The sequence below is a fragment of the Saccostrea echinata genome, unplaced genomic scaffold (assembly GCF_033153115.1).
Source record: "Saccostrea echinata isolate AGI-Se365-2 ecotype Australia unplaced genomic scaffold, CSIRO_AGI_Sech_v1 ptg000022l, whole genome shotgun sequence".
Taxonomy (NCBI): domain Eukaryota; kingdom Metazoa; phylum Mollusca; class Bivalvia; order Ostreida; family Ostreidae; genus Saccostrea; species Saccostrea echinata.
This window is the reverse complement of record NW_026889771.1, coordinates 10307890-10322651: the sequence shown is the minus strand read 5'-3', so window position 1 is coordinate 10322651 and position 14762 is coordinate 10307890. Positions and strand designations below refer to the sequence as shown.

The 14762-nt window shown below is 35.3% G+C and overlaps 1 protein-coding gene across 1 annotated transcript in view; it reads right to left on the bottom strand.

Annotated features, from left to right (window-relative positions):
- Positions 1-14762, bottom strand: part of LOC133190702 (cadherin EGF LAG seven-pass G-type receptor 2-like) — a 52057-nt gene that overhangs the window by 11901 nt on the left and 25394 nt on the right. The window contains exons 15-16 of the mRNA XM_061326389.1: positions 7773-7961; positions 1734-1868 (exon numbers count right to left, since the gene is read on the bottom strand). Coding sequence (XP_061182373.1) covers positions 1734-1868; positions 7773-7961 — 324 coding nt within the window. The remainder of the gene's footprint in view (positions 1-1733; positions 1869-7772; positions 7962-14762) is intronic.

The following is a 14762-nucleotide window of genomic DNA, read 5'->3' as shown; positions in this document are numbered from 1 at the left end:
TTGATATTGTAAGCTCCCCACGGATGGCCATCCTGAAATGGGGGGGGGGGGGCATACAATGTACTTATACAACATTTCTCAAGGTCACTCCTATATTCTTGGTTCATGATTCTCAGTAAGGACAAAGCTTGGTATCAGTTCAAATATTGGTTTATTAATTCATCTTACAACAGGAAAGGATAGTATGGTAAACAAAAGTCTATATTGGATACATATAGATATATCAAGTAATATTTGTTATGGTCTGTGGCGTCAACCGTACTTTCAAGGGTAAAAGGGGTAGAAAAGTTGATTTGGAATTTAAAAGCTCTAAATATCAAATATCAGGTGTCCAGTGTGTTGGGAGATAATTGGCAGTTTTTCCTCACCTAGAATTTAGAATTTGGATGCTGCTGCTGCAACTTATCTGCCATAAACTGGCGAGGCGCTTATATTTATAAGTTTCTGAAGTAGTCATGTGACACAAATTAACGAATGAAAAAGCTGTACGGTGACGCTCGACCAATCACAGCATTGTACGGCGCCGTACAAACAGAGATCTGTCAAACAGTGCCAAACAACGTCAAACAAGGCTGCCGTACAATGTGGATTACAGCTACAAAACGGAATTAATATTTACATTTGCAATAATAAATAATATGATATGGATCTGGAGGATGTTTTCATCAACTGTAAGTAAGCATTTCATGTGAATTAAACGTATATTTCATGATAGAAAACTGCAATCGTACAGCAGACGATATTCAAATAGCTCTGACATAATAAAAATGTGTAACTACTATTAAATCCCGTTTAAAGTAAAACCGCTGATAAATCTTAGTAAAACATCTTCAAACATCAATTTTGTGGATATTCACAAACAATTATAACATCGAATTGCATGAAAAAGTAGAACTTGTTCAAATACGAAACTATGGCTAACACAAATAAGATGTCGGCGGGATGTAAACAACTTCCATGACTCCTGCAATCGTGTGCACTTGTGGCAATGTTAGGCACGTATTTAATTCAAATATAATTTTGAAAAATACAGTAACATGGAAAGGTTTTAAAGGTATGTACTTCAATTCATAGGATGGAGGATTTCCTGTATAAATGAATGCAACAAATATGTCAAATGTGCTATAAATAGACGATACCACGTTCTGTTATTATTCAGATAGCAGTGTAGTTTATGCGTAATGAAGTCCACCCTGATAATACTCCCAATAAATGATAACACATTTCAGTCATATAAAAAATAAACTAATTAATTAAATTCTACTCCATGGCCATTACAATATGTTTTTCAGATATAATGCTTAAATCAACAGCAAATCTTGAGCTCTAAACTGTCTTTTCTGCAGCCAAAACAATATATATTTACATTTTCTCCGAAAAATACAAGAGAATAAAGGAAGAAAAAATATTTTAAAAAATTATTAAAGCTCATCTTGGACTTTCAATACCGAAATAATGTTGCAAAAGAGGTGTTTTAAAGATCTAGTAATTAAAATAAGGTATAATTATTGCTCCTCTTAAATTATGAATGAAACTTAATAATTTGAAATGTGGCTAAGGAGGAAATTCTTCTTGTTTACATACATTTTTCTAAGAGATGTTTTGAGTTGGTTATAATAGTGAATCTGTTGCGTGTTACATTACCTCTCACAGCAACAATGACAGAAACAATTTCTCGTAAAACAGGATCTTTCTAAATATAATTGAAACAATTAGAACTTAAATATTATTACCTGATAGGAGTTCACATCTTGTAAGGTCAACGACCGCTGAAGTTTGATATATCCATTGTTTGCATTAATACTGAAGAATTGCTGGAAATCCCCATCTCCTATTAATTTATATCTTAGTTGTCCATATGGCGATATCTTGTAAAAAAAAAAAAAAACAATATTAAAATTCCAAGTAAACGTGATTCCATTTTAAAGAGGTTTGCTTAAACTATGATTTATGTTCACAGAGAATACCATGATTCATTTATTCAACGGTGAAAAATGACCCCCGGTCATTATTCGACGTCGAAAAATGACCCTTTTGCCCCTAGGGAAAGTGTCATCACCCTAAAAATCTGCATACCCTATGAGAAGAAAAATGACCCCCGTAGAATAATGTCCCCTTGTGGATTAAAGTTGAAATTTTTAGGGGACAAAAAAAAAAAAAATAAATCAAGAGACCTGTTGGCCAAAATGCTAACCTAAGCTAAATTTGGGATAAATCGATGATATGTTGATCTCATTACATTCTACAATTATTGCCTTTCTAAGGTCAATGCGATGATTCAAAATCTAGAAGAGTAAAAGATTTATCGAGCCGAAAGGGCAAGGTGAACATTGTTTTTCGATGGTGGAAAATCATCGTAATGACAAAAAAAAAAAAAAAAAAAAAAAAAAAAAAAAAACCCAGCAATAATTGTTTTATTATATGATTCAAAATTGATACAAAATGATTAAGCAGACATGTCAAGTTACTTGTTTCCATTTGCTCAAGTCGTAGCCAAGCACAGTGAGAGAATCGGACTTAAAATAAGCAAAACACACAGTTCAAACATTGGCATCAATCCCCTGTTATAAATTTTATATCACTCTATTGGAAAAGGGGTCATTTCTCAAAGGAGGTCAATTTTTAAAGGACGCACACACAAAAAATTGACCCCTGGGGCTCTTTTTCTATAAAAAAAAAAAAAATTTACTATGGCTGGTGGTCGTTTTTTGTCGTTGAAAAATGACCCCCGGTCATTGTTCTATGTGAGTCATTATTCGTCTTTACACCGGATGAAGAACAGTAAATACGTAGAAAAGCACTGTACATACATATAGAGGATATTCAATGTTTTGTTGTTGAATATGGAATTTATTTCACGAGTGGAACAGGAATTTTTTTTTTATTTTCACGAGTGCGAAGCACGATTGAAAATATCAAAAAGATCCTGTCTCATGAATGAAATAATCTCCATATCCAATTACAAAACGTTGAATTTTCTGTTTATTACATTTCTTTGATTTCTCTTTGCCTCAGTCTTTTATATACTGTGACGTCACAGTTGAGCGGTTGAGACGTCGTAGCTTAGCAATTGTGAGATTGAAAACGTTACATGGATTTTAGCAATATGTTTGGGAGGAAAGTTTTAGTCTCTATCAAGATGATTTAATTACTATCTCTATCTTATGACAGGCCAGAAATCATTTTTACTTATTTTGATATCCTTTCACTCTGTGACAAAATATCATTTTGGTATCATTTCACACTGTGAAAACATACTACTTTTATTCAATGAATAAATCACAGTATTTCATTATTGAAAATGTAATAAAAAGTGTTATTAAATGGTACTATGCATACATACAATAGAACAATTTTACTTCCCTTGATTTGATGTCTGATTTGCACAAAACTACATGTATACAAGAGCTGACTGACTGTTGCATTTCTTCGTATATCTGTTTCTTCTCTATGGAATTCAGTTTTGTTTATCATTTAATGTGTTCGACCAAAATATATTATTAACATTGCAAACAGTATTAAATAAATCTGTCTTACAAAAGTCAACTTCAATATACTATCAGCTACATTATTTGTAAAAATATGTAAAAATACATTTTCTGAGCAAAGTGATTGGATAGTTCGGCGAATAGGTGGAAACAACAGCTTTTTACAGTTGTACACTCAAGTGCCAAATTAAAAGTCACAATATGACTGACTCAGCTGTCAAGTATCATAGACCTGCATTTCAATTTCCAAGTTTTACTAATGTTGAGATGCTTTGATCCGGAATAAGGCATAAATTTGGTGGTCATCTAATGACTGATCAAAGGGAGGTAAGTCAGGTTCTCCAAAAGGGGGTTTACCATGGCGGCACGCCATCATGGTTAAAATGTGCGCCATGATTAAACGAGCTACGCCATGGTCCAAATCGGCGGCCGCTACGATTGAATATTTATAGAATTTCAGTAATGTTGACAACTACTTTCTACAGCCTGTTCTAATAATTTGAGTAGTTGTGTTTATGCTTTTTTTTTATCCACTGTGATCGGCGAATATGCTGTGAAGCGTGACAATCTGTCATTATCATGGGAGTTAATTTTCCTGTACACATATAATTTGGGAGAAATCCAATATGTTAACCATATAATAAAGATTTACGAAAAATAAAAAAAACCCAGCGCAGTAACGCAACGTTTACGATGTCTTGCGTGATAATCGACAAACATCCGAATCAAGTTTCGTTGGCCAGAAACAGGGACCTATATACAATAATTAGTATATAAGTCCCTGCCGGAAAGAATTCATCCTATCAAATTTCTTTTTCCCTTGCCTTTAATCAATTCACCTTGCTTTGTTTTTATATAATACGTATTTCTTTTATCTTTACGAAAAAAAATGTACACGGAGTCTAAGTTTCAGAGTTACCGCCCGTTTTTAAAGAAAAATTCGCGTGGCGCTATTTTTAGCACGGGTACGTGGAGAGGTAAACAATGGAGGAAAATCGGCGAGAAATGCAGAGTAGAAAAATTTAACGTTTAGAAAGAACAGAATAGAGAGAGCAAACTTACAGTTATATCAAATTTACCCCCTGGTTATATTAAGTTTTGATACTTATACAATATTAACCAGCAGTAAGTTTTCAAAGACCATACATACTCGTATATGCACTTAAACGCTCAGGCAAAGTTAAGATGTCGTTGTTTGTTCAACTGTTCGTTTGTGTGTCTGTAAATCCTTTCTTCACAATACTACTCCTACATTAGTTTTGGTCCTATTTAAATAAAACTTGTCATACAGAAATAAAAAAAATTCTATGAAGATTCTTTTATAATGCTCCTAAGTTTTGGTCCAATTATGATTAACCTTGGTACATTTAAAGAGTAAACTAGGATACATAATCCTTTTATTTTTTTTTTGGGGGGGGGGTGTTATTAAAAAAATTGTTATGTAAACTTTTTGTGTTGCAATGGAAAAGGTTTTCTGAAATCAATCATTGAATAATGAAGCTTAGAAAGTTGAACACGCATTTGTGCTTGCGATCACTTTTCGCCTTCACACAGCTTTTTCCATGGTTAAATTTTCAGATGTGGAGACCCTGGGTAAAAAAAATTGTCGTAATATTTTATATTTGACGTGATAATTTGATTTTTATTTACAACGCAAAACGATTATATTGTGCACTCAATAATTATAAAAAGGCATTTGACTCTGTTAACAGGATAGCTCTATAGCAAATACTAGTACATCATAGTATTGATGAAATTTTTTCAAAAAAGTTGTTTCTAGCATATATAATAATGCAAACTAGTAGTAATGTATCGGGAGCCAGGGAACATGTAGCAATCTGTCAGGATATTTTTTAATGTTGGCGTATGTCAAGGTGAGAAGTTACCACCTGTCCTGTTTCGCAATCTGTCAGGGTATTTTTTAATGTCGGCGTATGTCAAGGTGAAAGTTACCACCTGTCCTGTTTTCGATATTTTTGAATGACCTTTTCGATTTTATTTCTAGGGCATATGATGGTTTAACATATGTTACAAAAGTTGTACATTTTCTGCTTAGTACAGAGGAGGTAGACATATTTTTGAAACTTGTTGCTTGATGCTGATGATAGTGTAATTTTGGCAGAGTCAGCACCTTAATTTCAAGCTGTTTTAATGCAATGTTCTTGCATTGTAAAACTTGAATGCAAGGTAATGCAACTAAAACAAAGGTTATTATTTTTAATACACCTGACAATTCATATACAGTCTTTACTTATGTTCAGAAAAACTTTTCTGTTGTTGATGAATTTGTTTTCTAAGGTATAACTTTTTCTAATAATGAATCTTTTGTTAGTAATAAAACAGCTTCTTCAGCAAGGAAGAAAGCTATGTTTAGTTTACTTAAAATAGTAAGATGTTTACATTTGCCTTTCAGCTGAAATTATTTAACAGTATATTGTACCTATGTTATTTTACGGTATGGTGCTTTGACAATAAATTGCAATTGGAACTTTATTTTTACAGTTTTACGAATTAGTTTTAATCACTAATCATGTTTGTATAATATATTAGGTAGATTCCCCACAGAAAATTTGATTTTTATTAAGTTTAGAGTTAATGGGTTTTGGCATACACTTGTGTAAGGCAAACAAGACGAAATGATTGTATATAGTTTAACGTCTTAATCGAGAATTTTTCACTCATATAGTGTCGTCACCGTATGCCGGTGAAGGACTTCAAATTTAAACCTATGCTCGGCACACAGGGCCATTGAGTAGTGAGGGTTCTTTATTGTGCCAACGCCTACCGTGACACGGGACCTACGTTTTTAAGGTCTCATCCGAAAGACCCGTGACTTTCACTTCTAATGCCGGGCGCTTGGCAAATAGTAAACTAAAGAATTTATTGAAATTCTTTTAATAAACATGATAGAAATAGGTTTTCTTTGTGCTTCACGAGAACAAATGAGTATATGATTGGTCTATGACTGTTTTGTTCTCTCTCTGTACATTTGACTTCACTGAGCCATAACTTTTGAACCATCTGATAATATAGAAAGTATGCATTTAGTCACGATAATGATACAGGTAACAATCACTGCCAAGTAAAACTCAGTCAAATCAAGTTAGCTACCATGAAAATTTATCTAGACTGTTGAGGCATGATGTTTCACAAAGATGCTCCTATCTTGTTCTATCTTGCCCCTGGCAGTCATCATTAAAGAACATAATTAAATGCATTCTAAATGAATCAACTATCAAAACGCACAGTTCAGAAGAGGATTACATGAAAATGAGTATCACAGGAGAGTTGTGAAGAAGCCAACCACCATTTCAAAGCAGAATAGACTGAAGCGCCGAATCTTTTGCCGATCTCATTTACACTGAACTGCTAATCGTAATTGGTCCCGAGTGATATTCTCCGGTGGAACATAAATTGTTCTAGGAAAAAAAACAGGAAAGTTTTTGTTTGGAGGGGAAAAAAGGAAAAATGGAAACCATACTATCTTGGAATTTACATTGACCACCAGACTCCACAGCTAATTGTTTTGTGTTAGGGGTATCTTACTCATGGTGCCGTTGGCACGTTAATGCCCAAAGAGGGAAAAATTAATTTCGGAAAGTAAGCTGAAATTCTTGATGCAAGTCTTTGGCCAGTTATTGCTAAATATTAGCAGAACAGATTATATATCTTTTAGGAAGATAATGCACCAGTATATACATCTAGAGAGACTTGTACGTGGAAAACTGAAAATGGCATCAACACCATAAATTGGCCCCAACAATATTCAGATATTAACATTATCAAAAATGTTTGGAGAACTCTGAAAATAAACTTCAAAAACGGATTTCTCAAATAAAAAACTAGACAGGACCTGATTGACAATGATTTAGAAATTGGGATTGTATTTTGGCAGTCAAAGGATTTATCACTAAGTACTGAAGTTTTGGGGTAAGTACCTTCATTATATTTAGAGATATATGGCCAAAAACAATTAAAGCACATTTCAGCTCTGCACTTCAGCCGTTTTGTGATTTTTAATTAGGAACGAGACTGTAGATTAGATGGACACTTGAATGAATCTTGAAATATATTTCCCTTTTAATCGCTAATGTTGTAACAGACACATAAATACAGTTTCATTGGGGGGGGGGGGGGTGAATAAATTTTATGAAATATTTATTACATGTATCTAGTATATTGCAATCATATCTCAATATAGCAACAGAAAGTCCTCTACATGTATATTTTTCAAGATACCAGTGTCAATTCATTCCAATATCTTCCTGTGATCAGAAATCTTACGTTTGAATCTCCATCTGTTGCAGTAACTATTAGAACGTACACATTAATAGCCGCTGTTTCAGCAATACTAGTTACAAAAGGCCCAGCAAAACTCGGAGCATGGTCATTCCTTGTAACTTTTATTGTTACAGGAGCAGCAACTGTTGAAGATCTTGGTGGAATACCGTTGTCTCTCAAACGAACTTGAAGCTAAAGAATGTAAAATCGGTGTCATTTTTGTGCTGACAGAGGACAAATGTACAGGAAGATGCCTTACTACTTATACATTTTAAAACTTACATGTACTTTTACTTATTCCTTTGCTATATATGTCTCTTTATGTTCATAAAAGAATAAAGCGCTAGTTAGCAGCAATCCTACACTAGATTACTAGACTACACGCTGTCTAAATCAGTAATATCCAAACATAGGTGGTTGCCTCTAAATATGCCCCCTTCATATTTGAGTGAGCAGGAAAGAAGCAACAATAGTTGTATAATTTACACAAAATATATATGTATGAAATATGAACTCTCAAGTGAGTCTGTGGCCCATTGGCCTCTCATATAAGTTTTCTATACAATAAATTCATCACCAGTCTCATTTTTATTCATCCATTTTTTACAGGTCTACCTAGCAATTCAAACCATTAATAACTTTTTGTAATATACATTAAAAGTTTTTGTTTAATTCTTTTATTACATTGATCTATCAGTTATATTATTTACAGTGATACGCAATGACAAAAGGTAAAACTTTCCCTTTGTTGAGTAAAAATATCCCTACAAAATCAATAGAGCTCTGCTCATCACTATTTCACTTAAATCAGTGGTCAACACAGAGTTGTACTCCGTTTGCCTCCTCGATGCCCAAGAGCAGAGAAGATTGCAAAGTATTAAATACCGGGTAGTTGATAGAGTCCCGCTCTAACATCAAAATCTCTGACCAAAGAGCAATGAATTTCACAATTTTGGATTTGGCACCCTGCCTCATCATAACCAAGGACTTAATTTATCTGTAAATAACCTAGAAGCAGAGAGGAGGATTTTCAATGAATTAACGAATTTTCACTAAAAATCAATAAAGCAGTGAGCCCCGCCCTAACACAAGAACCATTGAGCCTGGTGCTATGGAATTCACAATTTCGGAAAGGGACACCCTATCATAACAATGCACTTAGTTTGTTTGCTTAATAGCGGGGAGCAGAGAAGAAAATTTTCAAAGAAATTATAATTTTCAATTTAATCAACAGAGCCCCATCCTAACACCAGATTCCTAAATCCATGGGCCTTGAAATTGCCAATTTTTGAAAGAGGCACCCTTGCTCATTAAAACCATGCACTTAGCACAGAAGGCTTTGAAAGAAATTAGCAACACATATTCACATGATTTCAATAGATCACCGCCATAACACCTCAACCCTAACCCAGGGGGCGTAATATTAATAATTTTGGAAGAGGCAACACTCCTACTCATAATATCCATGATTTTTTTTTTGATAGCATAATACCCAAGGAGCATAGAAGAAGATTTTTAAAGAATTGATGCATTTTTACTATATAATCAACCCCCGTTCCACAAGAACCTCTGACCCAGTGGGACCATCAAATTCACAATTTTAAAAGAAGCACATCTGCTCATCATAACAATGTTTTTAGTTTGTTTCTTAATACACAGGAGCAGAAAAGAAGATTTTTGGTGAATTAATGCATATTCACTATATAATCAATAGAGCCCAACCCTAACTCAATAACCCCTGAATTTCACAATTTTGATACAGAGCTCAATGCCAACAGTTTGACTTCTTGGTGTCAAGCAGTAATAAGATTTTTAAAGATTGAATTAATTTTAATAGTTTTACATCCACCCATTATGCCCAAAATGGGTGGGAGCCAAGAATTTCACAAATTTTGCTCTTTTCCCATAGATGCTATACATCAAAATTGGTTGAAACTGGTTTAGCGGTTCCAAAAAAAAAGAAAATGTTTAAATGTTAACGCACAACGGATGTCGACGGACAAAAACAGATGGCAATAGGTCATCTGAGTGACTCAGGTGACCAAAAAATTGAGGTGAGGTGGCGATTAGGTTTAGCCCATACTTGGAAGGCGTTTAATTGTTGTCAACACAAAAAAGATATATTATTCTATTCCATAGAGATTTTCATAGTTTTTAAAAATTTTGGATAGTATTAAAATTATATCAGTATTTGTGTGGAGAGAACCCTTTTTCGAAATCCATGCACACTTTGCCCAAATCAACCCCCACCCCCAATTTACCTGTTTCCATGGCATATTTGGAATAGATTACACAAAGGTATGCAAAACAAGCGTTTGGAATAGAAGTTTAAGTACATGAACGCCTCTGGAAAATTTCGAGATCCGCGCCTGATATACATAAGCCTGATACTACTTTTACCGTACGCATTGGGTTGCATATGGTGTACTGGTATGAGAATTCTAAAACTCTATTGCTTATCTACAGGACACAATCAATTATATTCCAAAAGATAATTTAGCCACAGCCAAAAATGAAAGAGAAGTTCAGAGAACCACTTTTTAGCTCACCTGAGCTGAAAGCTCAAGTGAGCTTTTCTGATCACCCGTTGTCCGTCGTCCGTCCGTCCGTCTGTCAATTTTTCACATTTTGGACTTCTGCTCAAGAACCACTGGGCCAATTTTAACCAAACTTGGTACAAAGCATCCTTGGGTGAAGGGGAGTTTAAATTGTTAAAATGAAGGACCAAGTCCCCTTCAAAGGGGAGATAATCAAGAAAATACAAAAATTGGGTGGGGTCATTAAAAAATCTTCTTCTCAAGAACCACTGGGCCAGAAAAACTGAATCTTATGTGGAAGCATCCTGGGGTAGTGTAGATTCTAAATTGTTTCAATCATGACCCCCAGGGGTAGGGCGGGGCCACAATGGGGAATCCAAGTTTTACATTGAAATATATAGGAAAAACCTTTAAAAATCTTCTTCTCAAGAACCACTGAGCAAGAAAAGCTGAAACTTATATGGAAGCATCTTGGGGTAGTGTAGAATCTAAATTGTTCAAATCTTGACCCCCGAGGGTAGGGCGGGGCCACAAAAGGGAATCCAATTTTTACATTGAAATATATAGGAAAAATCTTTTAAAATCTTCTTCTCAAGAACCACTGGGCCAGAAAAGCTGAAACTTACATTGAAGCATCCTTGGGTAGTGTAGATTCTAAATTGTTCAAATCATGACCCCCGGGGGTAGGGCGGGGCCACAATAGGGAATCCAAGTTTTACATTGAAATATATAGGAAAAATCTTTAAAAATCTTCTTCTCAAGAACCACTGGGCCAGAAAAGCTGAAACTTAAGTGGAAGCATCCTGGGGTAGTGTAGATTCTAAATTGTTCAAATCATGACCCCCGGGGGTAGGGCGGGGCCACAATAGGGAATCCAAGTTTTACATTGAAATATATAGAAAAAAATCTTTTAAAATCTTCTTCTCAAGAACCACTGGGCCAGAAAACTGAAACTTAAGTGGAAGCATCCATTGTTCAAATCATGAGCCCCATGTGTAGGGCGGGACTGCAATAGGGAATCCAAGTTTTACATTGAAATATATAAGAAAATCTTAAAAAATCTTCTTTTCAAGAACCACTGGACCAGAAAAGCTGAAACTTATTTGGAAGCATCCTGGGGTAGTGTAGATTCTAAATTGTTCAAATAATGCCCCCCGGGGTAGGGCGGGGCCACAATAGGTATTACAAGGGGGGAAATTTGATAAAGAACAGCATGGCCAAAGTTACTCAGGTGAGCGATGTGGGCCATGGGCCTCTTGTTGTTAGGAAAACATTTGTTTTTTGAGTCCCTATCTCCCACCCCAAAACATCGAAATCCCAAAGCATTATTGCACATCTTCAGGATACTCCCAATTATATGAACGAAAATATGAGTTGCCTATTGGAGTTCAGGCAACCAGATTTTCGTAAAAAAAAGTCGTTTATTTGACTTCCATTCCCCTCTCCCCTTGTGAAAATCAAATTTCGAAAACTTAATGCATATCTTCAGGCCACTCTCAGTCATATTCTAGAAGATGAATAAGCTACTGCGAAAAATGTAAGAGGAGTTCAGGGAGCCAGGTATTTGTACAAAAACGTTTTTTTACAACCCCTAATCTCCCCCAGGGTGTACATCAAAATTGCAAAACTTTATTGCATATCTACAGGGCACTCCCAATCATAATCCAAAATATGAATGGGCTACCGCAAAAACAATGTGAGAAGTTCAGGAAACATGTTTTGTAGGAAAACATTTTTCCCCTAATCGACCCCCTCCGGCTGATAAATGTAATGAAAATTTTTAAAATCTATGGCATTTATTACACTCCAATCATATTCCAAAAGATGAATGGGCTACTGCAAAAATGTAGGAGGAGTTCTGGCATCCAGGTTTACCTAGAAAAACATTTTTTTAACATCCCAAGAGCCTATGTTCGTGGGGGTAGGGGGACATCGAAATCTAGAAACCTTATTACACATCTACAGGACTCCCCCAATCGTATTTCAAAAGATCAATTGGCTACTGCAAAAACTGTAAGAGGAATTCAGGGAACCAGGGTTTTTGTAGAAAAACATTATTTTTCATCGCCTGATCGCCCCTCCTAAGGATGAATATAGATATTCAAAAACCTCTTTCACATCTACATGACCCTCTCAATCGCATTTTAAAAAGTAACTGGGCTACTGAGTAAACTGTAAGAGGAGTTCAGGGAACCGGGTTTTATAGATTGATTGATTGTATGTTGTTTTAAGTTCGAGAATTTTTCCCTCATATAGAGACGTCACCATATACCGGTAAAGGGCTTCAAATTTAGACCTTTACTTGGCACTCAGGGCCATTGAGCAGTGAGGGTTCTTTATCGTACCAACGCCTACCATTACACGGGGCCTCGGTTTTTAAGTGAAATATATGGAGATAACGAACAGTATTCAAGCTCAAAAGTCCATTAAACATTACAAAATAGGTGCAGAGCAAACACGGACCTCCAAAACGCCAGAGGTGGGATCAGGTGCCATGTAGGAGTGAGCATCCCCTGCCGACCGGTCACACCCGCCGTGTGCTCCTTGTCATGATCGGGAAATAACGGAAAAATCCGTCGACAATTCAGTGTGTAAATATTGGCCTAATAATTAGTATGAAAAACGTCAGTCAGCATTTGACTCAATGATAAATTGTATTTGCTGACAAGGTCATTGTATCGATCATAAAACTTACGAAATGATGACTTTAAACGAGACTGCTGATATTCTTGTTTCATCAACTTGTTTATCAATAATTTACCTCATTTTAGAAATTGTACATACGTAGAGCATGCTCTTGCGTATTGAATCAACTGAGAGATATAAACCCTGCATGCATGTGATGAAGGTATATTGCTGCAAAGTAAGGGAAGTTGACGATTGAAAAGTTAAAGTCATTACGTTTATCATAAAGCTTGGTTGTTAGATTACCATTAACATTTTTTTCAAGTAAAATATCCAAATGTGAAACAGATGTGTCAGACTCTGTAGTATCTTTTATCTCAAGGTCTCCGGGATATATCTTATCGACATAAGAATGGAAATAACCATTGTTATATCTAAATGATACCGATATATCTGAATATCCAGTTGAAGGCCACAGCAAGTGTTTTCTTCTTTTCACGTGTAAGATTTCGGACAAATTCTGCTTCACATGAATACAAAAAAGGTCTGCTAATAACGGGGCAAAATTGGTACCCATGGGAATTCCAATAGATTATTGGAAGACCTAGTCTCTAAAAACCACATAGATATTGTCAATCATAAACTCAAGCATCTTTTTAATGTCAACTTCAGAGTACTTGTGTGTACAATCAGAATGTTTTTTAACAAAATAATTTTGCAAATGACCAATGACAAGGTAAGTAAATTTACGAGTTCCATTTTTATTGAAAAAGCAGCTGTTAATCTTATCAAAAAGCCTGGATTTTAATTTATCGTGGGGAATGCTTGTGTATAAAGTTGAAAAGTCGTAAGTTTTTAAGCTGTTGTTTTCAATAAATTTTGGGATTTCAAATTTTCCAAAAGTTCCTTGGAATTTTTAAGTATCCACATCTGATTTACACCACTTCTCGAATATATTGTTGCACAGTACTCTTGAAGTTTCCCTTTCACTACTGTTAATATCTTAGTGAGGAGTAAAGAAAGAGACTTGGTTGAACATTTACTTGAACCCTCTATGTATCTTTGTTTGTAAGGATTTTATGAAGTTTCGGAATCCAATATAGATATGGTAATTCAAATTCATTTTGGTTGTTTGGAATATTAAAAATATTCAAAACTGACATATGATTTTGAAGAATTTCTTCCTTAGAAAGAGAACTATGAGTATAAGTTGGATTACCACATGTAGAATTAAATCCAAGTTCCTCTAAAATACATTTATTATAATGAGCCTTACAAACAAAGACAATGTTGTTACCTGCTTTGTCAGCAGGGACCAATACGTACTGATCATGTAATCTATCTAATTCTTTTTTCTTCTGGATTATTGAATACAGAAGGATAGATGGTTCTCATATTGCCCCTCAAGGTCTCATCCGAAAGACCTTCCTTTCACGGAGCGAGTGCTCTATCGAGCCGGGTTTTATAGAAAACGTGGGATTTTTTTACTTCCCATTCGCCCTCCAGTGAGAAATTCAAAATTCCAAACCTTATTACACATCAGTACATTCTAAATCATATTCCAAAATACGTAGGATACTGGGAAACTGGGAAAAAAGTAAAAGGAGTTCAGGTAACCAGGCTTTTGTATTTAAAACAAGAGGCCCATGGGCCACAACGTTCACCTGAGTAACTTTGGCCTTGCTGTTTTTCAACTGATTTCTCCCCCCCCCCCCCTTGTAGTACTTATTGTGGCCCCACCCTTCCCCCAGGGTCATGATTTGAATAATTAGAATCTACACTACCCAAGGATGCTTCCAGGTAAGTTTCAGCCTTTCTGGCCCAGTGGTTC